Genomic DNA, 18,949 nt, shown 5'->3' with positions numbered 1-18,949 from the left:
CACCTCCCAGGTTCAAGTGATTCTCCTGCCTCAGCCTCCCAAATAGCTGGGACTACAGATGCATGGCACCACGCCTGGCTAATTTTTTGTATTTTTTAATAGAGACGGGGTTTCACCATGTTGGCCAGGCTGTTCTCAAACTCCTGACCTGAAGTGATCCACCCACCTCTGCCTCCCAAATTGCTGGGATTACAGGCATGAGCCACCACTCCCGGCCTAGTTTTTGTTTTTTAAGTGGCTTATTTTTACTTTACAAATGCTTACTTACAATAAGGAAATTACGGTCTTTTTATGCCACAAACACTTCAATAGCTATATAGAGATACATTAATTTTATTAGACTATAACAGCATCTCAGTCTTTTTTGTTTTTAATGACCTAAAATTTTATGTATTTATCATGTACAACGTGTTTTGAAATATATATACATTATGGAATTATTAAATCTAGTTAATGAAAAAATGCATTACTTTACATAGTTATCATTTTTTGTGATTAGAGTGCTTAACATTCACTCCCTGTGTTTTTCAAGAATCCAGTATGTCATCATTAACTAGAATCACCATATTGTGCAGTAGATCTCTTGAACTTATTCTTTCTATCTAACTGTAATTAGGCATCTTTTGACTTTGGCCAATGTCTCCCCAAACTCTTCTGTCTTCTAACTCCCCCACCCAGCCTCCGGTAACCACCATTCTTCTCTCTACTTCTGCGACATCAACACTTTTTAGAATTCACATATGAGTGAGATCATGCTGTGTTTGTCTTTCTGGACCTGCCTTATTTCACTTAACATGATGCCCTACAGGTTCATCTGTGTTGAAAATGACAGAATTTGCTCCTTTTCAATGGCTGAATAGTATTCCATTGTGTATATATATCATATTTTCTTTTTTTACTCATCTGTGTTTTTCTTTTCTTTTCTTTTCTTTTTTTTTTACGTTTTACACATCTTTTATTTATTTATTTTTTTTAAGCTAACATACAAGAAATGAACACTTATCTGTTAATAGATACTTAGGTTGATTCCATATCTTGTCTATTGTGAATAGTGCTGCAACAAACATGGGCATACAGGTATCTCTTAATCACACTGATTTCATTTCCTTTGGATGTAAACCCAGTAGTGGGACTGCTGGTAGTTCTTTTTTTAAAAAATTTTTAGGGGCCTCCATAGTGCTTTCCGTGATGGCTTTACTAATTTATATTCCCACCAACAATGTGTGTGGATTCCCTTTTCTTTATGTCTTTTGTCTGTTTGATAATAGCTATTGTAGTAGATATGAGGTGATACCTCATTGTGGTTTTGTTTTTTCATTTTCTTAATGATTAGTGATACTGAGCATTTCTCATATACTGTTGGTCATTTGTATGTGTTCTTTTGAGAAATGTTTGTTCAGGTCTTTTGCCCATTTTTTAATTGGGCTATTTGTTTCCTTGCTGTTAAGTTGTTTGACCTCTGTTTTTTCTTTTTTCTTTTTTTTTTTTTTTTTGAGACAGGGTCTCATTCTGTTGCCCTGGCTGTAGTGCAGTGGTATAAACATGGCTCACTGCAGCCTTGAATTCATAGGCTCAAGTGATCCTGGAGCTACAGGTGCATGCCACCATACCAGCTAATTTTTAAAATTTTTTGTAGGGAGATGATCTTGCCATGTTGCCCAGGCTGGTCTTGGACTCCTGGGCTCATGTGGTCCTCCCGCCTCTGCCTCCCAAAGTTCTGGGACTACAGATGTGAGCTACCACACCCAGCCAAATTGAGTTCTTTATATATTTTGTATATTACTCCCCTAGCAGATGTATAGTTTGTAAATATTTTCTCCTATTCTGTAAGTTGTCTCTTCACCCTGTTCATTGTTTCCTTGGCTGTGCAGAAGGTTTTTAGTTTGATGTAATCCCATTTGTCTGTTTTTGCTTTTGTTGCTTGTGCTGTTGAAGTTATATTCAAAAATTCAATGCCCAGAACAATGTTGTGCAGCTTTTCTCCTGTTTTCTTCTAGTAGTTTTGGGTCTTAATGTAAATTGTTAATCTATTTTGAGTTGGTTTTTGTGTAGTTGAGAGATAAGGGTTTAATTTTATTCTTTGGTGTGTTAATATCCAGTTTTTCCCAGCACCGTTTATTGAAAATACTGTCCTTTCCCCATTGTGTATTCTTGGCACCTTTGTTGAAAATCGGTTGGTTGTAAATATTTTTTTCCCTGTGCTCTCTGTTCTGTTTCATCAGTCTGTGTGTCTGTTTTCATATCAATACCATGCTGTTTTGGTTACTGTAGCTTTGTAGTATTTTTTTGAAATCGGGTAGTATAATGCTTCCAGCTTTGTTCTTTTTTCTCAAGATTGCTTTGGCTATTTAGGGTGTCCCTATGGTTTTTGTTACAGATATTGTCCATGGGTTTTTGATTTTGCTATCTAGTTGCTTTATTATTAGAGAAATTTGATGAAATTCAACAATCATCCCACCACTATCTTTTTTTTTAAATTGTGTTACCCTAAATCTGTGTTTTTTTTTCCACTCACTGTTATAGAGTATGAATCACTTTGCAGTATTTCATTTATTAATCAAAAGTGTTATTTTAAATCACAGTATAATGTCATAGGTATGTATCATGAATTGCTACTAATAAATAGCATTTGTATTCTTTATAGGTGAATGATTCAATAAATCATGCTACTATAATTAATGCTGTCATGAACATTTAGACATTCTTACTTTCTTTAATGGTTGTATTTTCAAAAGATTCAGTAGAAATGATAAGGCACCTATTCTTTGTGTTTTAGCATGCTTCATGATGATCCAAGCAGAAGAATTCCTGCTGAAATGGCATTGTGCAGCCCATTCTTTAGCATTCCTTTTGGTAAGTTGTATATTATTTTATTTTTTTCTTGGTCATTTGACAGTCATATAAGACATCTGCACTAATTTATATTCCCAAGTTCCTTTATCTGGTGTTCAACTTATTTGGGGGGATTTACATTTAACCATATTATGATGAATTTTAACAGCCCCTCATATTGAAGATCTGGTCATGCTTCCCACTCCAGTGCTAAGACTGCTGAATGTGCTGGATGATGATTATCTTGAGAATGAAGAGGAATATGAAGGTTAGTGTTTTCTAAATTATAATGTGTCTTTTTTAAGTAAGTCTGGAATAAACATATCTATAACATTTTCATGTTTTCCAATTTATCTAATGAGAATATTGAACAATATGATCTCTAATATACTCTCACTTTTTTTTTTTTTTGAGGCAGAGTTTCACTCATTGCTCAGGCTGGAGTGCAGTGGCACGATCTCAGCTCACTGCAACCTCTGCCTCCGGGTTTAAGCCTCAGCCCCCCAAGTAGCTGAGATTACAAGCACGTGCCACCAGGCCCGGCTAATTTTGTATTTTTAGTAAGGACGGGGTTTCACCATGTTGGTCAGCTGGTCTCGAACTCGTGGCCTCAGGTGATCCACCGGCCTCAGCCTCTCAAAGTGCTGGGATTACAGGTGTGAGCCACTGCGCCCAGCCCTCTCACTTTTATATTCATAATGTCCTTTTGACTCTTTCACATTTCATCTTTACCCAGTTAATGAAGAAGATTAATTTTCCCAACAACTTCTATCTGTCTGGTCTGTCTCTTCTAGCCTTTCCCTATGCTTGTGTTTCTCCATTTTAGTTCTCTTTTTTGCTTTTAGCATTTATTCATTTAAGACATATTAACTGAATATTTACTATGGGATTACTTCCCATTTTTTGTATAGTAGGGGAGACAGCTACATAAATAATTATAGTTGTGATAATCTGAAGATAGGGTACTACACAATGGCAGAAAGGACAAGTACTTCACCCAGTCTTAGTAACTGGTGAATGCTTCTCTACAGATGTTATAGCTGAGCTCAGTAATTTGGAGTTGCTTGGCTAAAAGTTGAGGGGTTAGGAAGTACGTAGCACAAACACAGAGATGAAAGTGTCAGAAAACAGCAGATTGGTATGACTGTATCTTAAGATATTTGTTGGGGAGCAATCAGTTAAAGCTAATGAGGTAGTCAGAGTACAGACTAGTTTGCTATGTTTAAGAATTTGGATTTTATCCCAGAGATGGTAATACCAAAATACAGGTACGTGAAGAACTTTGCATCAGGTATAGAATAATATGTAGCTTATGGTAAGTATTCAATACCTATCTGTTCTTTGTTGAATGCAGTAAAGAGTTTATTAAATAATTTTAAATGGGAGAATGACATAGTCAAACTTGTATTTTAGTAGGGACATTTTGGAAACAGAGGGAGTAGGCTAAAGCAGAGCCAAACTTAGACCAAAGACAACAGCTATGAAGCCTTTGCATCGACCTATTGTTACTACTACTAGAGAGACAATTTTATGTAGTGGTTAAGAGTGTAGACTTACAAAAATTAGCTCAGCGTGGCGGCACATGCCTGTAATCCCAGCTGCTTGGGAGGCTGAGGTGGGAGAATCGCTTGAACCCAGGAGGTGGAGGTTTCATGTCCCGACAGAGTAGTGAGAGAACTGTAATTTCTTTGAGTCTGTGACCATTTTAAGAGTCTTGAGTTTTCATGTTGTCTATCTGAAAGAAAGTCTTGCCCTCAGCATTGTTTCAGGTCACGAAGGTACAATGACTCTGAATTTCTTGGGATCAGTTCAAAATACTACGTATGTCCTTTTCGTCTTCATCTTTATGAAGACCTGCTGTCTTCATCACCTCATTCTGTCTACTCCAAATAATTTTGATTTCTTTAAAACTGAAGCTTGGCCTTTTTTTGAATAAACCTTTAGACTACCATATAACTCTTCTATCTTGCTGTGACTTTTTTTCTGCTTTTAAATACACTGAGTCTTTACATTTTGTTTAAATGTTGCTATTGAATCTTAGTGTTTAAGAATCTGAAGAGAACTAAAGTGCAGCAGACAATATATGGTACCGTTAAATACCTTTGTTACTTTTGATGAACAGGGTCATCATGAAATAACAAGTTTCATAGCTAGAAATTATGGTATGTGTTGGAACAGCTGTCTTGTAATCTTGATAGAGGCAGGGAAGGAAGTTAAACCTTAGATTATGGACCAAATTAAATTTCAAATCAAGTAAAGATTAAAATACTAAAACAAGGGAATGAAATAGGGAAGGAGGGAAAAGAAAGGGATGAGGGAAGGAAGTAGGGCAGGTGGGAAGGAGATAATTTTTTAATATAAAAAGACATTGTATAATTTTGTTTTTTAATATTCCTGAAGTTGGAAAGGCCTTTTTTGAATATGGCAGAAAACTCAGAACCAGTATAATAAGCATTGAACAAAATCAACCCTGACAAAAATCACTCTAAGAAAGATTAAAAGACAAAGGATACTTTAAAGAAAAAATATTTATAGCTCTTATTACAGTTTATGGAAAAGGAAGTAGACAAGTCTTTTACACATATGCTTTTATTCATTATTATTATGGAAATGCTAATTAAAGCCAAACTGCAATATCTTTGTTACCCATCAACCACATTGACAGTGATGAAACATTTGATTATCCTCTTGTGAGTAAGGGTATAAGGAAATAGACATTTTTGTACATTGCTAGAGAAAGTTTACATTGGTAAACTTTTATGGAAAGCAAATTGGAAAAATTACAAATTTATGTCAATTTTGACCCAGGATTTCTGTTTCTAGAGTGTCAACTTAGAAATACACCAGTGACACCGGGCACGGTGGCTCATGCCTGTAATCCCAACACTTTGGGAGGCCAAGGCAGGTGGATCACCTGAGGTCAGGAGTTTAAGACCAGCCTGACCAACGTGGTGAAACCCTGTCTCTACTAAAAATGCAAAGATTAGCTGGGCGTGGTGGCATATGTCTGTAATCCAAGCTACTTGAGAGTCTGAGGCAGGAGAATCGCTTGAACCCTGGAGGTGGAGGTTGCAGTGAGCCAACATTGTGCCACTACACTCCAGCCTGGGCAACAGAGCAAGACTCTGTTTCAAAAAAAAGAAAGAAATACACAAATGAAATGAGATATGCCTGGGGGGGAGTTTAATGGTAAAAGTTTGGAAGTTGTCTAATCGGTACTGGACATACTAGATAATATAGTGAACATTCATAGAATAAAATATTTTGTAACCATAAAAACAAATGAGAAAATTTTATGTGATAATTTTATCTTAAAGGACATATTTAATATAAAAATCAAGGTATTTGCTTTTATAATTTCATATTTGCTTGTATATAAGTTTATAATAATTATGGCAGAATACAGAAGAAATTGGCTGGGCACGGTGGCCTCCCAGCACTTTGGGAGGCTGAGGTGGGCGGATCACGAGACCAGGAGTTCGAGAACAGCCTGGTAAATATGGTGAAACCCTGTCTCTACTAAAAATACAAAAATTAGCCTGGCGTGGTGGCACCCGCCTGTAGTCCCAGCTACTGGGGAGGCTGAGGCAGAAGAATCGCTTGAACCTGAGAGGCGGAGGTTGCAGTGAGCTGAGATCGCGCCACTGCACTCCAGCCTGGGCGACAGAGCGAGACTCTGTCTAAAAAAAAAAAAAAGAAACTGATCATTATGTGTTGCCTTCAGGGAGAGTAGAAGGTGGCAGACTATTATTTAAAATTTTGAATCATTTGAATGTCAACTATTCAAGATATAAAATGGCCTCATTACTAGTTATGTATTCCTGAATTCCTTGATGATTAAAAATTTTTAAATGTTGAATACTTGTTGATTATATCAAAGCAGTTACTGTTATATGTTTTAATAATCAGATGTTGTAGAAGATGTAAAAGAGGAGTGTCAAAAATATGGTCCAGTGGTATCTCTACTTGTTCCAAAGGAAAATCCTGGCAGAGGACAAGTAAGTGAATATTTTCATAATTGCAGAATTACTCAGAGGTTATTAAAATTCTGTGTTAAATGTTTTAGTTCTGTAGGAAGATGTACAACAAAATTTTGCTAAGGATTATGAGTTTTGCATTTTAATGATTCGTATATTCTGACTTGTATTTTTTTTTTTTTTTTTTTTTTTTGAGGCAGAGTCTCGCTCTGTCGCCCAGACTGGAGTGCAGTGGCGCAATCTCGGCTCACTGCAAGCTCCGCCTCCCGGGTTCACGCCATTCTCCTGCCTCAGCCTCCCGAGTAGCTGGGACTACAGGCGCCCGCCACCTCGCCCGGCTAGTTTTTTGTATTTTTAGTAGAGACGGGGTTTCACCATGTTAGCCAGGATGGTCTCGATCTCCTGACCTCGTGATCCGCCCGTCTCGGCCTCCCAAAGTGCTGGGATTACAGGCTTGAGCCACCGCGCCCGGCCCTGACTTGTATTTTTTACTTCTTCTAAAAGTTCTATAATATGCTTGCATTTTTTTAGCACTTAAAATTTGTTTTTTCTTTTTAAATATTGGCCGGGTGTGGTGGCTCACACCTGTAATCCCAGCACTTAGGGAGGCTGAGGTGGGTACATTACTTGAGGTCAGGAGTTCAGAGATGGTGAAGCCCTGTCTCTACTGAAAATGCAAGTTAGCCAGGCGTGGTGGCACACACCTGTAATCCTAGCTACTTGGGAGGCTGAGGCAGGAGAATCACTTGAACCCAGGAGGCAGAGGTTGCAGTGAGCCGAGATCCTGCCACTGCACTCCAGCCTGGGCTGGGAGAAATGAGTGAGACTTCGCCTCAAAAAAAAACTACTTTTGGCCAGTGCGGTGGCTCACGCCTATAATCCCAGCACTTTGGGAGGCCGAGGCAGGCGGATCACGAGATCAGGAGTTTGAGACCAGCGTGGCCAACATGGTGAAACCCTGTCTCTACTAAAAATACAAAAAATTAGCCCGGCATGGTGGCGCATGCCTCTAATCCCAGCTACTCGGGAGGCTGAGACAGGGAATTGCTTGAACCTGGGAGGCAGAGGTTGCAGTGAGCGGAGATCACACCACTGCACTTCAGCCTGGGCGACAGTGTGGGACTCTGTCTCAAAAAAAAACAAAAACAAAAACTACTTTTGAGCCACTGTAAACAGTAACACCAGGCCAGGGGAGGTGGCTCATGCATGTAATCCTAGCACTTTGGGAGGCTGAGGTGGGTATATCACCTGAGGTCAGGAGTTTGAGACCACCCCGGCCAACATGGTGAAACCCCGTCTTACATGGTGAAATCCTGTCTCTACTAAAAATACAAAAATTAGCCAGGCGTGGTGGTGGGCGCCTACAATCCCAGCTCTTCGGGGGGCTGGGCAGGAGATTTGCTTGAACCTGGGAGGCCAAGCTGCAGCGAGCCGAGATTGCTTTATTGCACTCCAGGCTGGGTGACACAGCGAGACTCCATCTCAGAAAAAAAAAAAGCAATAACACCAACTGCTAAATCATGCTTTATGTCAGGTTCAGCTAGAGAAATGTTTTAGTCTAATTTTGTTCTAATTAAGTAGAGTTAGAAAGCCAGTTAGGTTAAGTTCTAATTGTAATAGAAACTATCAGTGATAGTTTAAAGAAGGAAAGTGTGCTGGACTGAGAATTCTTGAACCTGAGTTCTAGCCTCAGTATGATTAGCTTTGTGATGATCCCCGGTTTCTTCATCTGTAAAATGTGTGGGCTAAAACTGTTATCACCACATTTTCTTTAGAAACTCTAATTCCAAATTAAATTATATGACAAAGAATATAAGAAAATATTTATTTGTAGTATTTTTATTTTTTGAGAGAATTTTAGTTTGCTCTATCTTCGGGTTTCTTGTTCTTGACACTATTGAACATTGAGCCTGATAATTCTTTTGTTGGAGTAGCTGTCCTCTACATTATAGAACGTTTAACAGCATTCCTGGTTTCTACCCACTTTGGACAACAAAAATGTCTAGACACTGCCAGATGTCTGTTGTTTAGGGGGTGCAGTCATCTCTGGTTGTGGATTATTTTATCTTTTTTTGTGTGTGTGTGAGACAGGGTCTCACTCTGTTTCCCAGGGTGGAGTGCAGTGGTGTGATCTCAGCTCTCTGCAAACTCTGCCTTCCAGGCTCAAGTGATCCTTCTTCCTCAGCCTCCTGAGTAGCTGGAACTACAGGCACATGCGCCACCACACCTGGCTAATTTTTTGTATTTTTAATAGAGACGAGGTTTTGCCATGTTGCCCAGGGTGGTCTTGAACACCTGAATTCAAGAGATCCACCCGATTCAGCCTCCTTAAGTGCTGGGACTAAAGGCATGAGCCAATGCGCCCAGCTGTTATTTTATCTTAATAGCTTAGTATTATGAACATTCCTGACAACTGAAAAAATATGAAAACAAAAATATGAACACAATTTTATTCTAGTCCTAATGAAAAGTTATTGCCAAACTAGTGATAATAGTTTTACATTTAGTATCACATACTGAGTACTAATAAGTATAATTCTGTCCTTGCTGTTTAGTCATTTAACTGATATTTATTGAGCATTTATTATGTTCTAGGTACCCATCAAAAAGTGGTCAAATCAGATTTTTTAAAATGTGATGATAAGTGCTAGGGAGAAAAACAGATTAAGGAAGAACCTTAAGGAGTGCTAGGATAGGTAGGGTGGGTTGCACTCTTAAATGGGTTAGTAGGGAAGGACATACTGAGAAGGTTATATGAGACAAGATTTGAGGGAAGCGAGGAAGAGAATTTTAGGCAAAAGGAACAGCAAGATCCTGAGTATTCCTGGCAGATATGAGGAGGCCAGTGTGGCTGTAGCAGAGTGAGAAAGAAGAATAGTGGGAGATTAGATCAGAGAGATTAGGGAGTTGTGGGGGGCATACTAAGTAGAGTGAGCTTGATAGAGTATTGAGATTATATTGGCTTTTACTCGCAACTAGGGCAAGGTATTGGAAGATTTGGAAAGAAGGGCTAACATGATCTGACTCAATATTAGCCCCAGTGGTCAAAACGAAGTGGAAGATACAGAATAGAGAGATAGGAGAAGTCTTTTCCAGAGAGAAGTATCCAAGTTTAAGATGATATGAAAAAAGTATCAGTGAGAGGAAAGTTGTTATTTTGAGAGGTTTTCACTGACATTTAAAGGAGAGTGAAAGCTGCTTTTGATAAACTCTTGGAATCACAGATTTAATCTATTCAGACTTTTGAAAATGTTCATTACCTAGTTGTCAAAGCCATTCTTCATTTGAATTTTCTTTTTTTATTTGAATTTTCAATTCAAGTAAACATGGTTTTATAAGGAGTGTTACAAAAAACACTGAAAAATAATGAATGCATCTGATAATGCAATTATAAAAATCAGAATTAAAATGATATAGCCCTATTAATTTCACAATGAATTATAAAAATAAGATGCCTTTCTTAGTGTGGGATGGTGTAGTATAGAAAAGTATAGCCTATCTGAAGCAAGGAGTATTATAGAAAACATGATATTCTTTCTGTAAATGCATGTCTACTCATTTATTGAACTTTGGTCTATAGGTTTGGAAATAATTAAGAATCGGGTAAAAAAAAAATCAGGAATAGATTCATTATTCCTTTTTAGGGTGGGGTGGAGTCGGGGACAGGGTCTTGCTCTGTAACCCAGGCTGGAGTACATACAGTGGCGTGATCTTGACTTTTTGCAGCCTGGACTTCCTGGGCTCAAGTGATCCTCCCAACTCTGCCTCCCAAGTAGCTGGGATTACAGGCGCGTGCTACCACGCCGGGTTAGATTTTGTTTGTTTATTTTTGAGATGGAGTCTTGCTCTGTTGTTGCCCAGCTGGAGTGCAGTGGTGCAATCTCGGCTCTCTGCAACCTCCGCCTCCCAGGTTCAAGCAATTCTCCTGCCTCAGCCCCCTGAGTAGCTGGGATTACAGGCACGCGCCACCTTGCCCAGCTAGTTTTTGTATTTTTAGTAGAGATGGAGTTTCACCATGTTGGCCAGGCTAATCTCGAATTCCTGACCTTGTGATCCACCTGCCTCAGCCTCCCAAAGTGCTGGGATTACAGGCGTGAGCCCCTGCACCTGGCCAAATTGTACCTCCTAATAGGTGCAATTTCCAGCAGCTTTTGACCAATATTTTTTCCTTTTTCATTTCTAAAAGTACAGAATATCATCCAGATACCACTGAAATGCAGTTGCTGTCTGGGCTATTCAACCCTATCTTTGGCAGATGTCTAGTGTTATTCATCACTTCTGTAATGACCTTGGCAAAAGATTGTACATGATTCTCACAACTTGTCTTTGAGAGATTTTTCAGAGTTAAGCTGAGTTGTGAGGAAGTATTCTAAACCTTGCTGCCCTGAAGTATAGTTCATGGACCAGCAGCATCGGCATCACCTGAAAGTTTGTTTAGAACAGAAACTCAGACAACATCTTAGACGTAAGGAAGCAAAATCTGCATTTTAATAAGATCTCCAGTTGATATATGTCCATGGAAGGTGGTAAAGCACTGGTCTAAAACAATCTTGGTGGAAATGAAATGACGTTTTTTTCTCTGTCTTCTTTCAGGTCTTTGTCGAGTATGCAAATGCTGGTGATTCCAAAGCTGCGCAGAAATTACTGACTGGAAGGATGTTTGATGGAAAGTTTGTTGTGGCTACATTCTACCCGCTGAGTGCCTACAAGAGGGGATATCTGTATCAAACCTTGCTTTAATCAGTAACCTAAGGACTGTTTCCTTTTTTTCCTCTTCCATTTCTTGGGTTATTGTATTCCACATCTGAATGCAGGAGTACCCCCTTACCATTTTAAGAAGGTACTTTGTACATTTATTTAATCCTACTAATGTGCAGCCGTTGCCCAAGCAGTGACTGCATTGCATACATTTGGCACTGAGTAGGACAAGACCTCTCAGCTATACATTGAGGGGTTTTAGAGCATCCATGTGGGCAACCCTTTTTTGTGCAGGAGAGCAGGTGTTGCTCTTCAGTATGTAACCTAAAAAAACTTAATTATTTCATGGGTCATGAAGCAAGGATGAATAATATCATGTCTTGGTAAATACTAACAAATTTGTTAGGTTTGGTGACATCATTTACAGATTATTTCTTTATGTTGTCCAGTGGTTCTTCCTTATTGTTGATATCCGTAAGCTGGCACTGGATGCTCTCAGTAATGTTAAGTAATTGTCAAGCAGCAGTTACCTACTGTGTTCTTAACACTGAGTTGTGAATTTTTTCTTAAAGGAGTACTGTAGTACTGAATATTCCTTTAAAGGAACTGCAGTGAGCCTATCTAAGTTTTTTTAAATTAAGGCTTTTAAAATAGAAAGCTGATGCTTGATCTTGCACAATTTTTATGTCTAGTACGTATGCTTGAGTGTGCGGGTATGAATGATTAGAGAAAATTTGAGTCAGTGTACTTTATAGTGTGAATCCTGTGAGCTAATACAGTCTATACTCATTTCTTCCCTACCTGTTTCACATCCGTAAGATTTAGGATATACATTTTTTGAGAGGTAGTCTGTCTGATACAGTGTAAATGACAAAACAGATAATTCCTGAGAGGCTTAGAACAAACGAGTCTAGCCTGGAGTTAAATTGAGACTTCTAAAATGATTGGAACAAAGACTAAGTTTTGCCAGATGTAAATCAACCCCTCTTTTAAAGTACTTTAGACTTGGTATTAGCTCATCTTTTTTGTAGTAAATCTATAGTTTTAAGGTTTCTCAAGATGTGGCTCTACTATGATGGAAAATTGAAGTGGGTCAAAAGAATTAGATATACAGCGAAGGGAAAAGAAAAAAATGGGTGAAGAGAGGATGGAAAATAAAGGATTATTTTTTCCTCCTTTCTGTTTCTCATATCCCTGCTCCCTTTTTCCTCCACTTTCCTCATTCTCTGCCTCTATCCTTAGCTGAAGACAGACTAGAGGAACAGCATCCCAGGTAGTTTGGCTTTTGACTGCAAGTTAGTTAAGAAAGGTGTAGATATAATGAAGTAGAAGTAGAAAGGAAGAAAAACTCAAAGAATTCTTAAAAGGATTCATAGCAATGTAATGTGTCCCTGAGTAGAGGATGCTGCTATGCGTGTGTTCATGGACACAAGTTGATTACATAGTTTTTAGAATTATAATTATGGATTCTTCTTATTTCATGATAGATTGTCTTTAAAGATATAAAAGTTAGGATGCCTTTATGAAGCACTGATAATACCAAAAAAAAAAAAAAAAGACAAGTTATATACAGGTTATTAATTTTTTTATTTATTTATTTTTTCCTAAGGAAAAAGTCTTCTATCTTTCCCTGCTGGAAGCCTCCTCATATTTCCTTATGTTTGCCATGCAGGTTGCTGAGAGTTCAATTAGAATTTGCATTTTACAGAATGAAATATATTATTACCCTATTCAAACAATTACTGTTTGACATTTTAGTTATTTACAGTTGTCAAATTCAGGACTGTCCTTTAATGTTTATTATGAAACCAAATTTGGCTTAAGGAGGCTGATTTATGAATTACCAAAGGGTCTTTTGGCATGTTCCCCAATACATGCCCTTAGAAGGAAGAACTATTTTTTTTTTTATTTTGGCCCTTTCAGGGGTTGATTATAAATTGGTTTGTTTTCAAGTCAGAATTCAAGTGGGCAGAACCTGTATTGTGAAGACCTAAACTTTCCTAAATGTTCATATGGGTAGCAGATTTTGTGGTGATTAGAAACATCAGGTCCTTAAATACGATGAACATGGGATACAAAGGAATTCTTTATAAGGGCAAGTATCCTAAGTTAGCACATTTACTTTTCACTCCCCTCCTCCCCCAAAAGAAAAATCTTTATAAATAAACTGCAGGTAGTCTTCTAAGCCTAGTCCTGCAGTATGCTGCTAACATCTTGATGCCAATCTTCACAGCATTCTTTGATTGTCATCTTATTGCTGATACATTCATACGTATATTTAGTGCTTGACACTGTAGAATTTTGTTACAGAAGATGCTAACTAGATTTTAAGGGAGCTGAGGGAATAATTGATGAGCCTTGAATTAACCATGCATTTAATTAGATGGTTTTTTTTGTTTTGTTTTGTTTTGTTTTGAGACGGTGTCTTGCTCTGTTGCCCAGGCTGGAGTGCAGTGGCTCAATTTCAGCTCACTGCAACCTCTGCCTCCCAGGTTTGAGCGATTCTCCTGTCTCAGCCTCTCCAGTAGCTGGGATTACAGGCGCTTGCCACCATACCCGGCTACATGTTTTATATTAAAGCCAGAGAATTGAAAAAGAAATGCCTCTTATGATTTAAATTATTTTATAGCTTAGCCCATTCTACCAAAGATCACATTAGCAGATCATTCCTCCCACCTCTGATATTATCTTTCTTAAACCTGAACCAAATATTATCAAAAGATATAAGTTTCATGATTAGGATGAAATATATACATAGGGATTTTGATTTACTGAAGTTATTGAAAAACCTAGAATTTTCTTTTTGAGAGAAAGGGTAAAGAGGTGAGGGTTCATGTCACTGAACTCCTACCCTTTTGGGCAAATTCTGTCTCAGGTAGTTTTTCATTCCCTAAATTAATACCTGTGCTTCCATGCCTCTCACCTTCCCAGTTACATCGTTGGGTATTACTGTGGTACATTTTACAAGTAATTTATGCTTGATTCTTTTGAAGCATATTTGGAGGGGGTAGCTAGCTAGCCACTATCAAAACTAATGCTGTATTTACAGGACAAAAACAAGTAGAGTTGGACACCTCAGTAAGAGACAGCATTAACTAAAAGTTCTGACTGCCTTTTAAAGGAATTTTTTAAAACTATCCTCTTGCAATAAGAGATCCGCATTTATTACCACTGGATGTCTTCCTTTTTTGTGGCCACCAATATAGCAGCTCTCTTTAGAGGGATTCCCTTTCTGCTATGCCTTGAGCCAAACTGGCTGCTTTTAGAACAAAAACCATAAGTATGGTTTTACTCGAACTTCTCTTTGTTTATATTGAGAGAAATATTGCCTTCTTTTTGGTACTCCAGCTGCTTAAGAGTGCTGAGATATGTTAAATTATTCTTTAAAAGAAAATCTCTGAATGCTTATTTAACTTGTCTTCTAGATTCATGTTGCTTATATTTTAATTATTGAGCAAATGTATTATAAGGAATGCTGCCATGTAGAGAAAGCTGATGAGAAACCATGGGCAGAGGCTTTTTTCTGTCTTATTACACTGGACCTTCACTCTGGTAAGGGCATCAGTTACTTTTCTGGAATAAAAGGCAGAGTTAGAGCACTTATCAGATGCTGTTTCATGGCTTGTTTTAGTTAATTCATCATGCAGATAACTAACATTTGGGTATCCTTTTGTTTTGGGTCTTATTTTCTGACTGTTAGACCTATCTTACATGTAATTTCTACTATCAGTATACTTGGCAGCATGACTTTTTCTTTTTTGTACAATTAATTTAATGAAAATCAGCACCATTGTAAATGATAGTAATTGTAACAACATAGTTACTGGGTGAAGGAGTAGGGGAGACACTCAGTAACCATATATTTACCTAGACACTTATGCAAGGGTACATGCTAGGTGGCTTTATTCAGATTCGGGTACAGATGGAATCACATCATGACTTTGAGTCTGATGGATGTGTAGATAAAGATTTAAGCAAGTGCCTTGTGTTTCCTGGAAAATATTAAAACTCATTTGGGTGAAAGCTTCCCAGATTATGATAATTAATAGCACTTCTGCCTTTTTCCTGGAGTAACTTTTAGATTGAGTCACATATGATAGTATAAAAGTCCAAACTTTTCTTGGTTTACCTTTTGTTTTATTTTTCATATATATATTCACTATCTGCCTGGAAATAGCCTTGGTTTACCTTATTTTTTTGTATGTGTAAAACTATTCATGTTTGATTTTATTCCAATATTATGTGTGATGGAAAAGCCAGAATTGTCTGGCAGAATTTAATTCTTCTTGGATCGCTAGTTCTGTTTTTAATATCAGGTTCCTTCGTCAAATTTTATTACTGTAGCTCTCTGATATAATTTTATTTCTTGTCAATTATGGTCACATATAGACAAGTACTTGGTCACAATTAGCTCAAAAGAATCCCCATTTCTTAAGGTGCTCAATCACCTTTATTTTGAGATGGTAATGTTTCAAGTTAGTATTACTTATTAGCTTTCTTGATGAATATAAAAATGTTGTCTCCATACGGAGCTGAGCCTCTTGTGGTATATTAAGATAAGTCCCATTCTTAATCACAGAAGAACATGGATATTTTAGTTTTTGGAGTACCCAGAATTGTAAAATTTGGTTTCATTTGTTTTAGGATAGCTTCTCTGCCTGATACTGTAGGATATGTCATGTTTGTTACTGTAGTCGCCTCCCTCAGATGTTTTTCACTGTTTTTAAAACTATATAATGACCAGTAGATTCACAGTGACATGTACTTGACAAGTGCCGTGGATATTTAAGAAGAAGGTAAATAATTTTAATATTTTTGCTGTAATTTTATAGGAGCAGTGGACTGGAAGAGAAATATCTATAAATCAGAGTATTGAGGAAACTTTATATTTTATAGGTGGTCATTAAAATGATCTTCAGGATATAAGATAGTTTACACAAACTTTATTTTCCTGATAGGAAATTTTTATTCATTTTCCTACCAGTCAGCACTTTTGTTCTGCCTTGTACTGCTTATGAGGATTAATGTTTTAAATTTGCTTTATTTGTGCTTTTCAGAGAGTTGTCATAATTGTGGCAGTTGTGTTTGTGGCTCTGTAAATACTGGAATTCATGGGAAACTTCTCAAATGACTGCTTGAGTGTTATTTCCCGTTAAATTGGATAGCTGTCACAATAACCGGAAGAAAGCTGGTGGCTCTTTTGAAGAAAGCCATGTATGTTTTGTTACCTAGGTTCATAGTATTTTAATTTAAAGGCAAAGAGAAGCATTCTATCTTATTTGTCTTATAAACCATTAATCTTTTTTATGCAGAAGAGAACTTGTTTTGTTATACTGCTTTGTATAATGGAAATAAGTCACATTCTGGGGGAAAAAAACTGGAATTGTTCGTATTTTGTTTTTTTTGGAGGGGAGGAATCTTTATGTGAAAAATCAGAGCTACTTGTTACCATGAGCCATTATTATCAACAAGATAATTATTTGTAATCACTTTTTTATCCCAGGTTGGAATTGCTTTCTCCTTCTAAGTTATCTTCCCTTAATAATATTTATGATATCAGGACAGTGAGGGTGTAAGAGCAAATGCAGTGAGGTATTCAAAAATCCTGCATATATGGACTCAAAAGTTCCTTAGTTATTTGAATTATATATAGCTATATTATTTTATTAGCATGGGTTGTCAGAAGACTGCCAATTTTAAGAGTAAAGAGGAAAGAGATAAGTAATAAAAAAATAGAGGAGAGCAAGAAAATGGCTCCCTTACTGGTCTTAGTAATCTTCCATATAGTTAATGAGCTAAACATGATACTTAAAGTTCCAGGTTTGGTACCGCTAGCATAGAAACATTGCCTTTCCTACACATTCCTCATCATTGTTTCCTCAGAAAAGTATTTTAAGAGTTTGTGAAACCAGATTAAATATCTATATTCAGTTTGGCCTAATGTTTAAAAATAAATATTTGTACTCCAGCTTTTGTGTATTTGGTGTACATTGCCACTTACGCAAATCAAGGATCAGAAAACTGGAGGTTAGCCATCTCCATTATTTCCTTTTGCACATTAGGTACAGTGGGTGGCATTAGTATGCACTAGCTGCAAAGTTACAGCACCTTAAGGAAGTAAGTATATTTATTATAATTAAAAAAATAGTTAACTGCATCTCTGTAGATTATTTACTTTGCAGACTGTGAAGCTGTCATATCTTTTCCAGCAGAATTTACTCTTCCATTCTTAATTCTTTTTTGAAATCTTAAATAATTTAACATTCCTTTATAACCTCTTAACAGTGTCAAATCTAGGGTAGAAGGGATTTTATTTTTTCCCCAAAGGGCTCCATCTTTGCTATCTATTGATCACTCTTAGAAAATCTAATTAAGATCAATAAATTTTAACAGTTGATGGCATCCTGTGTCAGCTGGAGTAGTTGGTTGTGAATATTAAAACCTAGTACTATTTTCCCTCAGTAACATGTAATTGCTACATTTTTTTATAAGAAGGTATGGTTAGAAAAAAATGTGAAAGATCACTTAAACCAAAGCCAGTTACAAGGAGTAATCTCTCCTGTTGGTTTACCTTCACCTCAGAACTACAAGAATATTACAATACCTAGTGAATAGTTGTCTGTAACATTTCTACCAGTTGTATCAGTAGCATATTGGTCTTGACATTTCTTGGCACTATGGTTCTGCTGTATTATTTATGATGTCTCATTGTTTGTGAGGTTTTGTTTTTTTTTTTAAAGAAAAAACAAAAACAAAAGTTAAGTGGGACTATATATGTAGATGTGTGTCAGTACCAAAAAGTTATTTTCTCAAATCCCTAAATTTCTGATTTCCATTCAAGTCTTTTAAACTCTTTCCTGCTGAATAGCAAAGAACTTTTATTTTCCACTTTCCTATATTCCTAAAAAGTATGAACAATGCATTTCAGTTGACTGTATTGCATACTTTTTTGCTGAAGACTTTTTCTGTAAACACAATTGCCTTGTTCAGTTTTGTTGTAAACTGACTTACCATAAGATGCACTGTTGATAATGCTTTCTGATGTGTTTGATACGAGTGATAAAATAAAAGCTTAAAAATAAAGGAGTGTCTTTTTAATTTCAACTTTTTCTATACTTAGTATAAATACTCAGATAACAGGTAAATCTATTTATTTTATGACTTAATTTTAACGAAAAACTGCCATTAAAAATTTCCATATAGCTTTAACCACCCATTTCTAAAGAATATGATTTTTCACTTTTGGAAATCTTGCATCATATTGACAATACTAATATGTAATTTTTGTTTTGGAAAAGTGTTCTTGATATTGTAGAAACAGCCAGGTCTAATGAAAAGAAGCAGAGTTCAGAGTCAGGAAATTTGTGTTCTAGTCTTGGCTGTTTTATCAACTTGGATATCCTTAATCCAGTGATTCTGCTTTGATAATAGCTGTATTTTTA

At 36.9% G+C, this 18,949-nt stretch overlaps 1 protein-coding gene across 1 annotated transcript in view; it reads left to right on the top strand.

Moving 5' to 3' along the window:
- The window catches only part of UHMK1 (U2AF homology motif kinase 1), a 30,975-nt gene extending 12,385 nt beyond the window's left edge, over window positions 1-18,590 (top strand). The window contains exons 5-8 of the mRNA XM_033200051.1: window positions 2,777-2,853; window positions 3,002-3,100; window positions 6,742-6,830; window positions 11,403-18,590. Coding sequence (XP_033055942.1) covers window positions 2,777-2,853; window positions 3,002-3,100; window positions 6,742-6,830; window positions 11,403-11,549 — 412 coding nt within the window. The 3' untranslated portion in view covers window positions 11,550-18,590. The remainder of the gene's footprint in view (window positions 1-2,776; window positions 2,854-3,001; window positions 3,101-6,741; window positions 6,831-11,402) is intronic.
- Window positions 18,591-18,949: the final 359 nt, after the last annotated feature.

The sequence above is a fragment of the Trachypithecus francoisi genome, unplaced genomic scaffold (genome assembly GCF_009764315.1).
Source record: "Trachypithecus francoisi isolate TF-2019V2 unplaced genomic scaffold, Tfra_2.0 Lachesis_group5, whole genome shotgun sequence".
NCBI classification, from domain to species: Eukaryota; Metazoa; Chordata; class Mammalia; order Primates; family Cercopithecidae; genus Trachypithecus; species Trachypithecus francoisi.
This window is presented reverse-complemented; position numbering and strand designations above follow the sequence as displayed.